Below are 14,575 nucleotides of genomic sequence, written 5' to 3'. Positions count from 1 at the left end.
GTGGTTGAGAAAGAAAGACAAAACAAGAGAAAAAACATAGTCATTCCATATGTGTCTGGAGTATCAGAAAAACTCAGGAGGATCTTTAACAAACACCGTATCCCTGTGTATTTCAAACCCAGCAACACACTCAGACAGAGACTGGTACATCCCAAGGACAGAACACCACACACCCACAAAAGCAATCTGGTGTATGCAGTCCAATGCAACGAGGAATGCAAAGACCTCTACATTGGAGAAACAAAACAACCACTGCATAAACGCATGGCCCAACACAGGAGAGCAAACTCCTCAGGACTGGACTCTGCTGTTCATTTACATCTCAAGGAGAAAGCCCACTCCTTTGAGGACAGCAATGTCCAAATCCTAGACAGAGAGGACAGATGGTTTGAAAGAGGAGTTAAAGAAGCCATTTTTGTAAAAGTAGAAAAACCGTCCCTCAACAGGGGAGGAGGTCTGAGACACCACCTGTCTCCAATTTACAATGCTGCCCTTTCATCCCTTCCCAGGAGACTCAACCATCTAGCCTCAAAGAACAACCACTGTTCACAAGTGGCAAGTGACTCCAATGACTGCCGTTAGAACACAATAGGGCACTAACGAAGTCGAAACCAACTTCCCACCAACGACTGTCACTCCAACGACTGTCGTTGGCACTTGGAGCACAAAAGGGAACCAGTGACATCATCACCCTTGTGAAACGCCCACACAAGAGGTTAAATAGTGAGTCTCCACACCAGATAGTTGGACCAGTCCCAGCCTGGTCAGCTGCGTACATGAACTGATGAAGCCTCTTGGATGAGAGGTGAAACGTCTTCCTAGACAAACAACTAAGTCCAGTTGCTTTCGATTTAACCTCCTTTGAAATATGTGTGTGTATATGAATGTGAAGCATTACTATAAAGTGTTTTGAAATGTGTGTCTGGCTGGCTATATAATGTATAAGGCTATATAAATGCAGTCCATTTACCATTTTTGCATTAGAATGAATGCAGGTCAAAATGACCTCTTGGCGGTTCTAGGAGTACATGGAATGTTGGCGGTTCTAGTGTTAAGTAGAACTATCGCAAATTCCAATACTTTGTTCGGCCCCTAGATGGGGCCAGTGGTGCAGCGTATCGAATATAAACATCCTCTTTACATAGCCACGTTCAGGAGGTGGGGCTTGTCTCATAACAAAAAGAAATTCTGCATTTGCTCCACAGGCAGGCTTTGTTTGTTTCTGTTTTAGGGGTTAAAATGTACAGATTTACATAACATAATGGACTCAAAAACAATAATTAAAATCGGTACTAGTGGTCTTTTACTGTTACAGTGTAAAATGTCTGCCTGTCATTTTTATGGTCAAGTTCTGGTAACTGCAGCTGCCAGTCTTTTACTGTTGATAAAACCTGTATTTATGCAGTAATTCCGGGACAGTTTTTTTTATAATTTACACAGTTGATTTTCAAGCCCCTGTACAGACTTTTCATTTAGTGTTGATTTTGGCAGCCCCTGTGGACAAAAGCGGTGGTGTTTTGCCGGAATGAAGACTACATTTCCCACTGTCATGAAGACGTTTGTCTGGCCGGCGCGTGTAGATTTGTTTTGGAAACGTCAGAAAGAAGACGGGACTTTTTTTTTTTTGCAGCGTAATGTATCTATTCATATCGTTTCATCAGTGGTCCAACCCGACCATGCCTTCCAGAGGTATAGAATTAGACTACTTAGAAATAGCTTATCTTCACACTGATGGGCTCATTTGCTGTTGTAGGTAACAGAGACACATCAGCAGAAACCAGAGACTTTTGCGTATCCAGTTAAAAGCTCTGTACAGGGGCACAAACCTTATTTTATATAAAATTTAAATGTAAATGGTGTTTTTCAATGGTAAAAATGAATTCTTACAATTAAAATGTGAAAACAAACTGGGGGTTTTTTGTGTTTTTTACAGATATTAGTCAGATATTCCAGTGTCAACTGTGGAATGATATCTACCTGTGACCCAAATCTGATAATTACCCTTTCTCATAAAAGAATGAGTTCAAATTAACACAGACAGCAATTTAACATGATAATCAGTTTTATTTGGACTAGTTCACTTCATATTATATGAATAGAAACAGCCAATCAGTTAGGGTGCTTTACTCAGCTGCTTCTTTTCCCTGTAAAGAAAAAGAAGACAATGGATGAATAGTTTGCAGTACATATTTTCATACATTAATATCACACTCTGAGTACATTATTCATTTTCAGAAAGGGTGTCATGAATTTGATATGATAGACTGGAGCATGGGCTTTGATAGATATTTTATATTCCATTACCTTGCCAGAGTCACGGGTCTTGGCTCTGAGCTTGTTGACCTGGGACTCAGCAATATCAGCACGCTCCTCAGCCTCCTCCAGCTCATGCTGGATCTTCCTGCACTTGGACAGATGAACATTGGCCTGCTCCTCCTGGAATAGAATATTTTGTAAAGTGTTTACATTTACAAAAAGGCCAGCATATATACTGTGCATTGAATTTTTCAAATACATGTTTTGCCCTTACCGCTTCCTCAGAATGCCTCTTGTAGGACTTAACCTTGAGCTGCAGCTTGTCGACCAGATCCTGCAGCCTGGCAACGTTTTTCTTGTCCTCCTCGGTCTGTAATATGAAATATTCATTACATTGTACATGTTATAATGAGAAGGAAACTGATATTGGATGGATTTATACTGTACATGTTAAATGTGATCACAGCTTTACCTGATAGGTGAGCTCCTTCACTCTCCTCTCATACTTGCGGACACCCTTAACAGCGTCTGCTCCACGTCTCTGCTCAGCCTCAACCTCTGTCTCCAGCTCACGCACCTTCAGAAAACAGGAAAATGTATGCAATATTTAAAATGTCTTTTGTGTATCTTTTTACTTCTGCTCAACTTGCAAAATATTAGCATGACTGTTGTACCCTAGACTCAAGTTTCTGGAGCTGCTTCTTGCCACCCTTCATGGCCAGGTTCTCAGCCTCATCCAGACGGTGCTGCAGGTCCTTAACAGCAACCTCCAGGTTCTTCTTCATCCTCTCCAGGTGAGCGCTAGTATCCTGCTCCTTCTTCAGCTCCTCAGCCATCATGGCAGCCTAGAGAATATAAAATTGGGGTTAGAAGTCTCATAAAAAACACATTTTAACTGGAGTAGTACTATGACCAAATTAAATTTAAACCTACATCGGTGATGGCCTTCTTTGCCTTCTCCTCTGCATTTCTTGCTTCCTGAATGCTGTCATCAACTTCACTCTGGACCTGAACCAGGTCAGATTCAAGCTTCTTCTTGGTGTTCAGAAGGCTAGTGTTCTGAGAGGTTTAAAGAGAATTTTTTTTAGGTGATAACATGCCTCATTTTTGCATCATTAAACCTTATTTGTTTTTTAAATTGTTGAAATGATTATCACCTGAGAGTGCAGAAGTCCAACACGCTCACTGGCATCCACCAGCTCCTGTTCAGCAACCTTGCGTCCTCTCTCTGTCTGTTCCAGAGCAGCTCTAAGTTCCTCAATTTCAGCAACCATAAGACCATTTCTGCGGTCCACCATAGCAGCCTGTTCCTTGAGGTCTTCCTGGGCTCTGACAGCATCATCAAGGTGCAGTTGGGCATCCTAGTTAAAAAGTATATTAAAATATTTAGATTTAACACGATTGACACCTTTTGTGGATCCACTCACTGTACTGTAGTTTGTGCAGCAGCACCATGACAACAATACCTTGAACTGTCCCTGCACATTCCTCAGCTGCTTCTGGGACTCAGAAGCCTGGCGATTGGCATGGCTCAGCTGAATCTCCATCTCATTCAGATCTCCCTCCATCTTCTTCTTGATTCTCAGGGCATCATTCCTGCTCCTGACTTCAGAATCCAGAGTACCCTGCATGGAGTCAATCACCCTCTGGCTGTTCCTCTTGATCTGCTCCATCTCTTCATCTTTTTCTGCCAGCTTCCTGTCCACCTCACCCTTGATCTGGTTGAGCTCCAGCTGGACACGCAGGATCTTAGACTCTTCGTGTTCCAGAGTTCCCTATTGACATCAACAAATAAAATGTTCATCCTTGCCTTGATATCTTTCACAGTATGCAGATTTTTATCTCCTCAGATAAAAAATGTACCTCAGCCTCCTCAAGAGCTGTCTGGATCTCAGTCTTCTCTGTCTCCACCTGCTTCTTGGACTTTTCCAGCTCATGGATGCTCTTGCCAGTCTCACCCATCTGTTCAGTCAGATCTGAGATCTCCTCTGTAGAGAGACACGTGTGGTTAGTAATCAGTAAGCCTCAAAATTTAAACCTAGTTTCCAATGCAATGAGGCAGGAACTTACGCTGCAGATTCTTGTTTTCACGCTTCATGGTCTCCAGGTGATCCAGAGCTTCCTCATATGAGTTCTTCATCTTGAACAGTTCAGTGCTTAGAGAACGAGCCTCCTTCTGAGCTCCTTCAAGCTCGGCCTGACCCTCCTCATACTTTTGCTTCCACTCTGCCAACACCTGAGTGACACAATTAATATGGTTTCATTAGTTATGTACTAAAATGAAAACAAACACAAAAAACATATTTTTATTGTAAACAATTTGACCTGACCACACAAGATTAACATTATTACCTTGTCAAAGTTCCTCTGCTTCTTGTCCAGGTTAGCAGCCAGTCCGTTAGCCCTCTCAACATCAATCATGAGATCCTCAACCTCACTCTGGAGCCTCTGTTTGGTTTTCTCCAGAGAGGCACACTTGGAATTCACAGCCTCAATCTGCTCCTCAGCGTCCTGAAGGCGCTGAGCCAGCTTTTTCCTTTTGAAAAAAAAATGTTACATTTTCTTGTCAGTCCTTAAAAATCTTAAATTTACTAGAGCTATTTACAGATATTTTTGTTAGATATAGTGTTAGATGTTATTGTTCTTCGATTAAACAGCCCCTATGTTAAGACCAGTTACCATTACTGTAGTGTCAAGTTTTACTTAGAAAATGCAAAGAAAGTACTTTGATTTATATGCTTATTGACACCAATGTCTTTCATTTCATTGTCTGAGGGGTACTCACTTGGCCTCCTCAAGCTCCTCAGTGCGCTGGATAGCATCAGTTTCATACTTAGTTCTCCACTGAGCCACCTCACTGTTGGCCTTGGACATTCCACGCTGCAGCTCAGCCTTGGCCTCCTGCTCCTCCTCAAACTGTTCCCTCAGCAGGTCACAGTCATGGCGAGCTGATTGCACTCCATGAGCAAGTGCATTCTTGGCCTAGTGGAAGAAATGTATGCTTGAATGCACCAAATGTCTAAATGGCATCAAATAAAACCAGGGCAGATGTTAAATTTTCTTACCTTAACCTCCTCTTCAACCTGCCTCTTCAGCTCCTCAATCTGCTGAGTGAAGGCCTGTTTGCCTCTGGTCAGCTGGGAGACAAGAGCCTCTTTCTCCTCAATTTGACGGCCAAACTCACCTAGTTTAAAAATGATCATCAAACATTAGTGTGTCTTCGTTGTACACTGAAGATTACTGTAGGTAAACAGTGTGTTAAACAAACCGTTTTCTGTCAGGAGACGTGCTCTCTGTCCACTTATGTCATTGATTTGGCGAACATGTTCATCATTCTTGGTCTTCAGTTCGCTAAATTGGTCCTCAAGAGTACGGCACATCTTTTCAAGATTTCCCTTGAGTCGAGAAAAAATGGAAATGAATTGTTTTATTCATGAATCCCTCAGTTATTATACTAATCTATTTATCAGATTGCAATTTAATATCTCAATTACCTTTGATTTGGCCACAGCCTCCATGTTGCTGGAGAGATCATCAATCTCCATCTTGTATTCACTCTTTTCCTTCTCAAGCTTCTGCTTGACACGCTGGAGGTTGTCGATCTGCTCTCCCAGCTCAGCAACACTGTCAGCCTGCTTCTTACGAAGAGCAGCAGCAGTAGCTTCATGCTGCAGAGTGGACTCCTCCAGGTCACGACGCAGCTTCTGGAACTCAGCCTCACGCTTCTTGTTCATCTCAATCTGAGCAGCAGTGGCACCACCGGCCTCCTCCAGCCTTTCGCTGATCTCCTCAAGTTCCCTGGAAAGGTCAGCCCTCTGCTTCTCAACCTTGGCACGAGCAGCACGCTCAGCCTCAATCTCTTCCTCCAGTTCCTCAATACGGGCCTGTTTAATGTAAACATGTTGTGTTTCAGTTAACAGTGAACATAAGAATAAAACATACCAAAGGTATGCACCAATACATTCTATCAGTGTCATTACCTGAAGCTCCTTGATCTTCTTCTGGAGCTGAGCACCCATTGACTGCTCATCCTCGATCTTGCTGAGGAGCTGGCTGGTTTCAAAGTCCTTCCTGTGTGAATTTTAAAAAATGCAGTGTATGAGTATGCAACCTAATGAGTGTCTCAACAAAGGTAATAGTTCTTTTTAAAGGTGTTCAGAAATGACCGTTTGTCCTGTTTGTCGCGCCTCCTTCCACAAGTTTCCACGAGTTGCAGCACGAATTTACCCGAGTGAGGAAAACAAATTTGATTGGTTGTTATCGAGCAGGCGGGATATTCAATGTTTGGTTCGGGACCGAGCTCCGTGTGTGTATGTGTGTATGTGTGTGTGTGTGTGTGTGTGTGTGTGTGTGTGTGCGAGTGTGTTTAGGTAATGTAACTAACTGTTACCTAGTAGGCTTGCTACATTATAGCTTGCTAACTTAGCTAGCGAGGCTAAGTGATAGACCGCAGGGATCCGGAGGAGGAGAGTGGAGTAGGGACAGAGGACAGTTTGTGTCGGTGGTGGTGGACGAGTCTCCTCGCTTTTCTCAGACGTTTGATTGATAATATTTAGTTAATTCGTGCCCCTGCATTATCCAATGCGGGAAAAAACTACCCCACTTTCACCCCGGATTTACTCGAAAATAGAATTTTGCACAAAGTTTGGTCGTCTGATAGATGGGTGATTACACAAATTTTAAGACCCATAGTGGGCTCAAAATCAATTTTCTTTTCTGAATACCTTTAAGTAGAGAAGAAAATCCATCTCTTACTTTTTGATCTTCTCATCAGATTGCTGCTTGTCATTCTCAAGATCCATGATGGATTCCTGGGCCAGTTTCAGGTCACCCTCAAGCTTTCTCTTAGCTCTCTCAAGGTCCATACGCAGTTTCTTCTCTTGCTCCAGGGAACCCTCCAGCTGCACGTTGATATGAAAAAATTATTAATATGTTCATGAAAGGTCTAGTTTTGCCAAGTCTTTAAAAACTTACATCATCAACTTGCTGTTCAAGCTTGGTCTTGGCCTTGGTCAGAGTGTTGACTTTGTCTTCCTCAGCCTGCAGGTCATCAAGAGTCTGCTGATGAGCCTCCTGGAGGGCTTTCTTCTCCTTGGTCAGCTTAGCAATGCTCTCATCCTGAGAGGCCATCTCCTCTGTCAGGTTCTTCACCTATGGTTGCAAGAAAGATTTTGTTATTAAACAGCTATTGTGCTGATTTTCCTTTATCTAATGGAGATATTGGTGTTGACAAACCTTGTTCTCAGTGGCATGTTTCTCCTTTTCCACCTTGGCCAAGGTAAGCTCCAGGTCATCAATATCCTTCTTCAGCTCAGAGCATTCATCCTCCAGCTTTCTCTTCTTAGCAGTAAGCTCAGCATTGATTTCCTCTTCATCTTCCAGTCTCTCAGTTGTCTCTTTGAGTTTGGCCTCCATCTGAATCTTGCTCTTGATGAGTCCCTCACATCTCTCCTCAGCATCTGACAGATTCTCTCCTTCCTAGATCATGTTGCATGAATGCACTCTGTTAGCACATCAAACTCTTGTTTCAGAAAACATCAAAAATCACAGCCATCTGTTCACATGTACTTACGGATGCCACTTGGAGCTGCAGATCATTCTTCTCCTGCACAAGAGACACCATCTTCTCTTCCAGTTCCTTCTTCTTGGCCAGTGCAGCAGCCAGGTCAGTTTTCATCTTATCATAGTTTTCCTTCATATTAGCCAGCTCCTTCTCAGTTTCAGCACTCTTCAGCAGAGGCTTGATCTTGTAGTACACCTTCATCCATGGCCAATGCTTGACATTCATGAAGGAGCGGATGTTGTACTGGATGGTGAAAATGCTCTCCCTGCAGAGAAGAGGTTTGTGTTATAGGGAAATCGTCATTATTCCTACTATGACTTTGTCATGTGTGTGTCGTAAGTAGCTTTTTCCAACATGCCTTCTTTCCATCATCTTCACAAACTCCCTTCTCATGAGGTATCCACGGCAGAGAGCCTGAGTCATGGTGACCAGATGTGCCAGTTTTTCATCTCTCATCTCCTCAAGGGTACCCAGCAGACCGGCCTTGAAGAACACCTGAATAAACAGACAATACATGTTAACTTAAAGGCACCCCAGATGGTTTAAGGTGTTTTATGAATGGCAACATGACGGCTGCTCTGCATCTATGTCACTTCTCCTTTGGCACATGGTCCGCTGTTGCACAAACCTAATTTAAATTAAGTGGGTAGTTCATTTAGATGTATTTCTAATGTAAAAACCTATCCTCATTAAGTAGGTAGTTCATTTAGATGTATTTCTAATGTAAAAATCTATCTTCATTGGTAAATAGTCATTGGTGCCTACCTTGGTATGTCCAAATCTGTACTCATCGTGAACAACATCAATTGATCCAAGCAGCTTCTCTGATGCCTTCTTGTTGTCAATGAACTGGCCCTCAGGGATGACACTGGCATTCAGTACCTTGTATCTGTTATGAGAGATTGTGAGTGTGAGAATTTTCTTTACCTTGTCTTAAATGAAACTAAATTATTAACCTATATTTAATAAACTATATACCTCTGCTTGAAGTCACCATAGAGGATTCTGCTAGGGAAACCTTTCCTGCAGATTCTGATACCCTCCAGCACACCGTTACACCTGAGCTGGTGGATGACCAGGAAGTTCTCCATCAGACCTGTGGAAGAAGGATTTGGCCATTAGTATGGTGAATAAATTGTTATTATTTGGACGTCTTGCAACATTATCCCTAAACAAAACAAACACACCCCAGAAAGACTAGCGGTGCTCTAGAGCGCAGCTAATGGGGATCCTTACAAATACAATAAAAAACACAAATGAGATTGTGTTTTTGTACCTGGAGTCTTGGACTCATTGGGAATCAGACAACGCACAAAGTGAGGATGGGTGCTCCTCAAGTTAGTCATCAGCTTGCCCAAGTTCTCCTATAGATGGAAAATAGTAATTGTCATGAAATCTACCACTTGCATTTTTTTAAAGTTAAATGTTATGTTATTTTTCAGTATATAATGTCAACCTTACCCTGAACTGTGAAGACACAGTCTGCATAGAGCCACCCTTCTTCTTGCCTCCCTTCTTGCCGATCTCTATTGATAATTAGTGCAGAAGATTTGTTACACTTAATATTCAATTTGTATAGCCCATTTTTTACAAGCAGTTTGTCTCAAAGGGCTTTACATGGCATCATAACAACATCCTCTGCCCTTAGACCCTCACATTGACTGAGGGGCACATGTTAAATTTAGTTTAGCATTTATAGTACATATAGTCTTGAAATATACTTAAGAATATTGCAATGAATTCTATATCATACCCTCAACAACAGGCGGATACAGGGCAGCCAAAATTTTAACAGGGGACTTCTGGTACAGCTGCACGACAGAGTCGTTCAGTGGGTCCTTGTTCTTGTCCAGCCAGCCACCGATATTGTAGTCTACAGTGCCAGCATAATGCACCAGGGAGAAGTGGGCCTCAGCCTTGCCCTTGGCTGGCTTTGGCTTCTCAAAGGCTTTGGTTTTGCCAAGATGCTGGTCATACAGCTTATTCTTGAAGGATGTGTCAGTGGCCTTGGGGAACATGCACTCCTCTTCAAGGATTGAGAAGATGCCCATAGGCTTGAAGAAAGCAGAAGGAGATATACCATGAACTGATGCTGTGGTTAAATATTCAGAGGAATCTCTTTGGATAGAATCACGGAAATTAAACTGTACCTTCTCAATAAGCTCAATACAGGCAGCCAAGTCCATACCGAAGTCAATGAACTCCCAGATAATACCCTCCTTCTTGTATTCCTCTTGCTCCAGGACGAACATGTGATGGTTGAAGAACTGTTGCAGTTTCTCATTGGTGAAGTTGATGCACAGCTGTTCCATGCTGTTGAACTGTTAGAGGAGAAATAGTCAGCCTAATCCTTTACAGGCAAGAAGAAGGATTCTGTCATGAAAAGTATTGTAGGCTGAAATGCAGTGAATGAAGCTTACATCAAAGATTTCAAAGCCGGCAATATCCAGCACACCAATGAAGTAATTCCTTTGCTGCTTGGTGTCCAGCATCTGGTTGATACGGATGACCATCCACAAGAACATCCTCTCATAGATAGACTTGGCCAGGGCAGTCACTGAGTTCTTCACCTAAATAACAACATAAAAATGACTTCAGGGGTAATACTGCTCAAGTCAATGTATTTATCATTTCATCTATAAAAGTCATTAAAAATAGGGATAAACTGCACTGCATTTCTTGGTCTTTCATGGACTTGATGTTATACTGATTCCCTGGAATCAGTATAACAGTATGTTTGTTTTAATAGGAAAATTGGCATTCGCCAAGATGCGTATGCGTTTTATTAATCTTAATCAGGCTACACCTGGTACTAGAAGGCATGGAGCACGGCCGGCATCTCATACACACGAGATCAGCTGATCACTATGAAGCTGACTAAAGCCCATAGGAGCTGAGAAGGAGACTGAGAGGCTGTAGAACGGGTGTTAAACGGAGATTGAAAAAAAAGGAGATTTAAACTCTGCATCCCCATTATCATCACAGGGAACGTAAGGTCCCTAGTAAATAAAATAGATGGAATCACTCGTCAAGACACGGAGGGAACACAAAGAATGCAGTATAATGTGTTTCATGGAGTCATGGCTACATGAACAGATACCAGATTCAAACATGACTTTACCCGGTTGGGGTTGGGCATTAAGAAAAGAGAATCTATCTATCTATCTATCTATCTATCTATCTATCTATCTATCTATCTATCTATCTATCTATCTATCTATCTATCTATCTATCTATCTATCTATCTATCTATCTATCTATCTATCTAATCTATCTAATCTATTGTATCTATCTATCTATAATACTTACCTGCGGCACAGTCTGTCCCTTGGTGACAAACTCATTCCCGACCTTCACTCTGGGAAAGCACAGAGCCTTCAGCATGTCAGCAGAGTTTAGACCCAACAGGTAAGCAATCTTGTCAGCAACTGAAAACAGTTAGGTGATTTTACAATTTTGACAAGAATCTCTGTTGTTACATCCGAATTTTTCATGAATTATCATAAATACTCACCCTCTGTGCCATCGGGCTCAGCCTGCTCTTCACGCTGCTTCTGCTTGAACATCATGTTACCATGGTGAAGCACAGCACCAGTCAATTTATAGATGCCCATCTTCTCCTCACCAGTGAAGCCCAGGATATCAATGGCATTCTGTGTTCACAAAAAGTGTCATCAGAATACGTAATCACTTTACAAAACACATTAAGAACGCAATTTTGATCATTAACATGCAAATTATTGTAAAGATTTTAACAATGAAGATCACGGACATCAGTGGCTTCCAGCTCCTCTTTGTCATCAATACTGGCCACAGTGATCTGACCCATGCTGCACATGGGGAAGTCGTAGGGGTTTGTTGTGATGAGTGACATTTCTGCAGGTGAAAAGATGGGGTAAGTTTCGATAAGAGTGTTTTTCAATCAAATCTCTGAGTACATTAAACATTGTGCATCTGCTTACCAATCAGCTCAGGCTTGTGGTTGGTCATCATCTGGTAGAAGATGTGGTAGCCTCTCTCATCAGGGAGCTGGAATGACACTCTAGACTTCTCCAGCAGATCTGCAAATGTGGGTCTTAAATCACAAACTGGACAATTCTCAACTCCAATCATTTGTATTCACTTTTAGTATTGTTACTTACATGTCTCAATATCAGCACTAGCCAGTTTGCCAGTTGTGCCGAAATGGATTCTGATGAATTTACCCTGTTTGGGACAGCAGTTGTTAAAATCTCTTGATATTGGCAAGGTGTAAGAGGAATTTTTTCTTGTAGACATCTCCCCATACTTACAAAACGAGATGAGTTGTCATTCCTCACAGTTTTGGCATTACCATAGGCCTCCAGCAGTGGATTGGCTGCAATAATCTGATCCTCCAGTGACCCCTATTATCCAAGTGACAAAATCATATCAAGATATGTTTTTTCTTGTGGAGATACTTTACACACTGCATATACATTCATTGTGACATACCTGGATTTTGCTTTCCTTCTTCTTTTCGCCACCACCAACTGAGATTGTGGCAAAGTACTGGATGACACGCTTGGTGTTCACAGTCTTTCCAGCACCAGATTCTCCACTAGGTATAAACAAAGACTTATAAGAGTTTGATCAAGCTATTTGATTATCTTGGAAAAAACATCAACAAAAATGAAACTTACGTGATCAAGACAGACTGGTTCTCCCTGTCTGTTAAGTCACAAAATAAAGGAATTAAGCACCTATTTCTACAACATAAACCTCATACTAACACATTTTATACTGAAAAGGACGTACCAGTTAACATGAACTGGTAAGCGTTGTCAGAGACAGAGAAGATGTGGGGTGGAGCCTCCATACGCTTCTTGCCTCTGTAGGCAGTCACAACTGAAGGATCGTACACTGGGAGCATCTTGTAGGGGTTCACGGTGGCACAGAACAAACCAGAGTAGGTCTGAAAGTGATCATAGAGATAAAACAGTTAAATCTATGTTTCCTACAAGTATAATCATTTTCAGTATTGTGTGTATCATCTGGCAGATTGTCTTACGTAGATCATCCATGCTGCATAACGCTCTTTGAGGTTATACAGGACAGAGGCTTCATTGAGATAGGTCATCATGGCCATATCCTCAATTTTGTCGTACTTGGGAGGGTTCATTTGAAAGACTTCATCCTCTTTAACCGTCTTCTCCTGCAACAGGCCGTTGGTCACATTGAGAGCTGATCACATTTAATTCATATAGCATGACTCTGAATTTATGATACAAACCTCCGAGGTGTCCAGGACTTTGACGGTGACTTTGCCACCATCTTTCTTGATGATTGTTCCCTTCAGGTACAGCTCTGTCTTATCAACCACATAGCAGGCAGCCTTGGCATCAAAGGGTTTGCTTTGAGCCTCGATTCTCTCCCTCTCTGGCTTACGGAGGTAAATGGCAGCTTTGCCATATATGGCCATTTCTGCGTCTGTACTCATGGTGGCAGTTTATGTCTGTGAGGTAAAATTATTATTATTAATTTTAATGCACTTTTTTTTTCTTACAGCAGCTCATTAAAGCAGAAGTAAGCAGAATATTTGTGTTAATATAAGTCTTAAATAGTTCTATCTTCCGACGGGAATCACTTATATAGAGTGTTTGGTCTGAAACACGGGTCTGTCAGTCACTCTGCTCTGCTGTAAGCCGAGGAGAAAACTTTCCTTGTATCCTACAACCTTTATCCAATGAGGAGAGAGAACGGCATAAAGGGGCGGTCCTCTCTGTGTGTGCAGCCAAGGGATGCGCGTGAATGTGGTGACGTAGGGACGAGGGCGGGGACTGCTAACTCCATCGGCTGACAAGAAGTTAGCCAAAACCACCGGATCGCTTACTTCTGCTTTAAGTTGAACATCCAAAAATAACTTCTTTAAATCAAATGTTTCATATGAAATGCATCAAATTCAAAATATATTCATACCCGACCCTCTCTCTGTCAAAATGTTGTTATGTTCCACAATCCTAAAAACATAGTACATATTTTCAGACACAGAGATACGTTTAAAGAGAAGATTTGTTCCAAAATATATCTAACCAATTGATATTTTAAAGACATATTAAAATGAAAACATTGATATTCTCCAGAACAGTTATAGGATGATCTTACCAGTATGAGGGGCTATCAAGGGTGTTCTGCTCCGTCCTCTTAGTATCCTTTTATAAGGTCAGATTTGTGTACGCTGCAAAAGTTATAACGGGCCACATAAAACATGTGGTGTGGTTTACAAATTGTGGCATAATGCCTTTATTGGCTGTTTTATCATCCATCATAATTAACCTCTCCTTCCTGCTGACCAGTGTGGCTTGAAGCAAACTGAAAGGCTTTCTAGGGGCTTTTTGTTTTGTCTTGTACTGATGAAAGAACATTTTTCTTAAATTTAATTGGGGCTCGGGGGACAACAGCATCATCCTCAACGAGGACCCTAATGAAATTGCCCTGTTTATTATTAATTTGTTACAGATCATCCAGAGACCATTCTGATGCAAGGGTAATTATATCTGCTGCACAGCAATGGACGGAGTGGGTCATGGACTCAGGGAGTCACCAGCCAGGCAGCAGTTGTCAAGGCAGATTTCAAAAGTTGTCAAAATGTCAGTAATTCTGTTTTCTAAACAAAAATCTGATAATATATAAAATGCATCTTGACAGCATGGAAATGTTGGTGATTTGTTTTTAATGATAAGTGTTTTTCATCATAAGAAAATATCTGGTGTTTAAAAATGCCACTCTAATATTGAC

The 14,575-nt window shown here is 41.7% G+C and overlaps 1 protein-coding gene across 1 annotated transcript; it reads right to left on the bottom strand.

Annotated features, from left to right (window-relative positions):
- Positions 1–2,044: 2,044 nt before the first annotated feature.
- LOC310993334 (myosin heavy chain, fast skeletal muscle-like) lies at positions 2,045–14,003 on the bottom strand. Its single transcript, XM_083981657.1, has 41 exons — positions 13,943–14,003; positions 13,757–13,797; positions 13,071–13,292; positions 12,849–12,992; positions 12,596–12,752; positions 12,481–12,508; positions 12,293–12,398; positions 12,112–12,204; positions 11,962–12,025; positions 11,782–11,880; positions 11,592–11,695; positions 11,334–11,472; positions 11,129–11,247; positions 10,240–10,389; positions 9,970–10,140; positions 9,573–9,873; positions 9,281–9,345; positions 9,096–9,183; positions 8,798–8,915; positions 8,585–8,708; positions 8,174–8,314; positions 7,829–8,080; positions 7,492–7,734; positions 7,231–7,407; positions 7,012–7,157; positions 6,237–6,327; positions 5,751–6,140; positions 5,525–5,651; positions 5,322–5,440; positions 5,042–5,238; positions 4,609–4,792; positions 4,327–4,492; positions 4,120–4,244; positions 3,723–4,031; positions 3,414–3,617; positions 3,190–3,315; positions 2,931–3,101; positions 2,729–2,833; positions 2,531–2,626; positions 2,305–2,436; positions 2,045–2,144 (listed from the first exon to the last, which is right to left on the bottom strand). The coding sequence occupies exons 3-41, from the start codon at positions 13,275–13,277 to the stop codon at positions 2,124–2,126; spliced, it is 5,799 nt and encodes a 1,932-aa protein (XP_083837783.1). The 5' UTR covers positions 13,278–13,292; positions 13,757–13,797; positions 13,943–14,003; the 3' UTR covers positions 2,045–2,123.
- Between the last annotated feature and the right edge of the window lie 572 nt (positions 14,004–14,575).

The sequence above is a fragment of the Trachurus trachurus genome, assembly GCF_905171665.1.
Source record: "Trachurus trachurus genome assembly, chromosome: 1".
NCBI lineage: Eukaryota > Metazoa > Chordata > Actinopteri > Carangiformes > Carangidae > Trachurus > Trachurus trachurus.
This window is presented reverse-complemented; position numbering and strand designations above follow the sequence as displayed.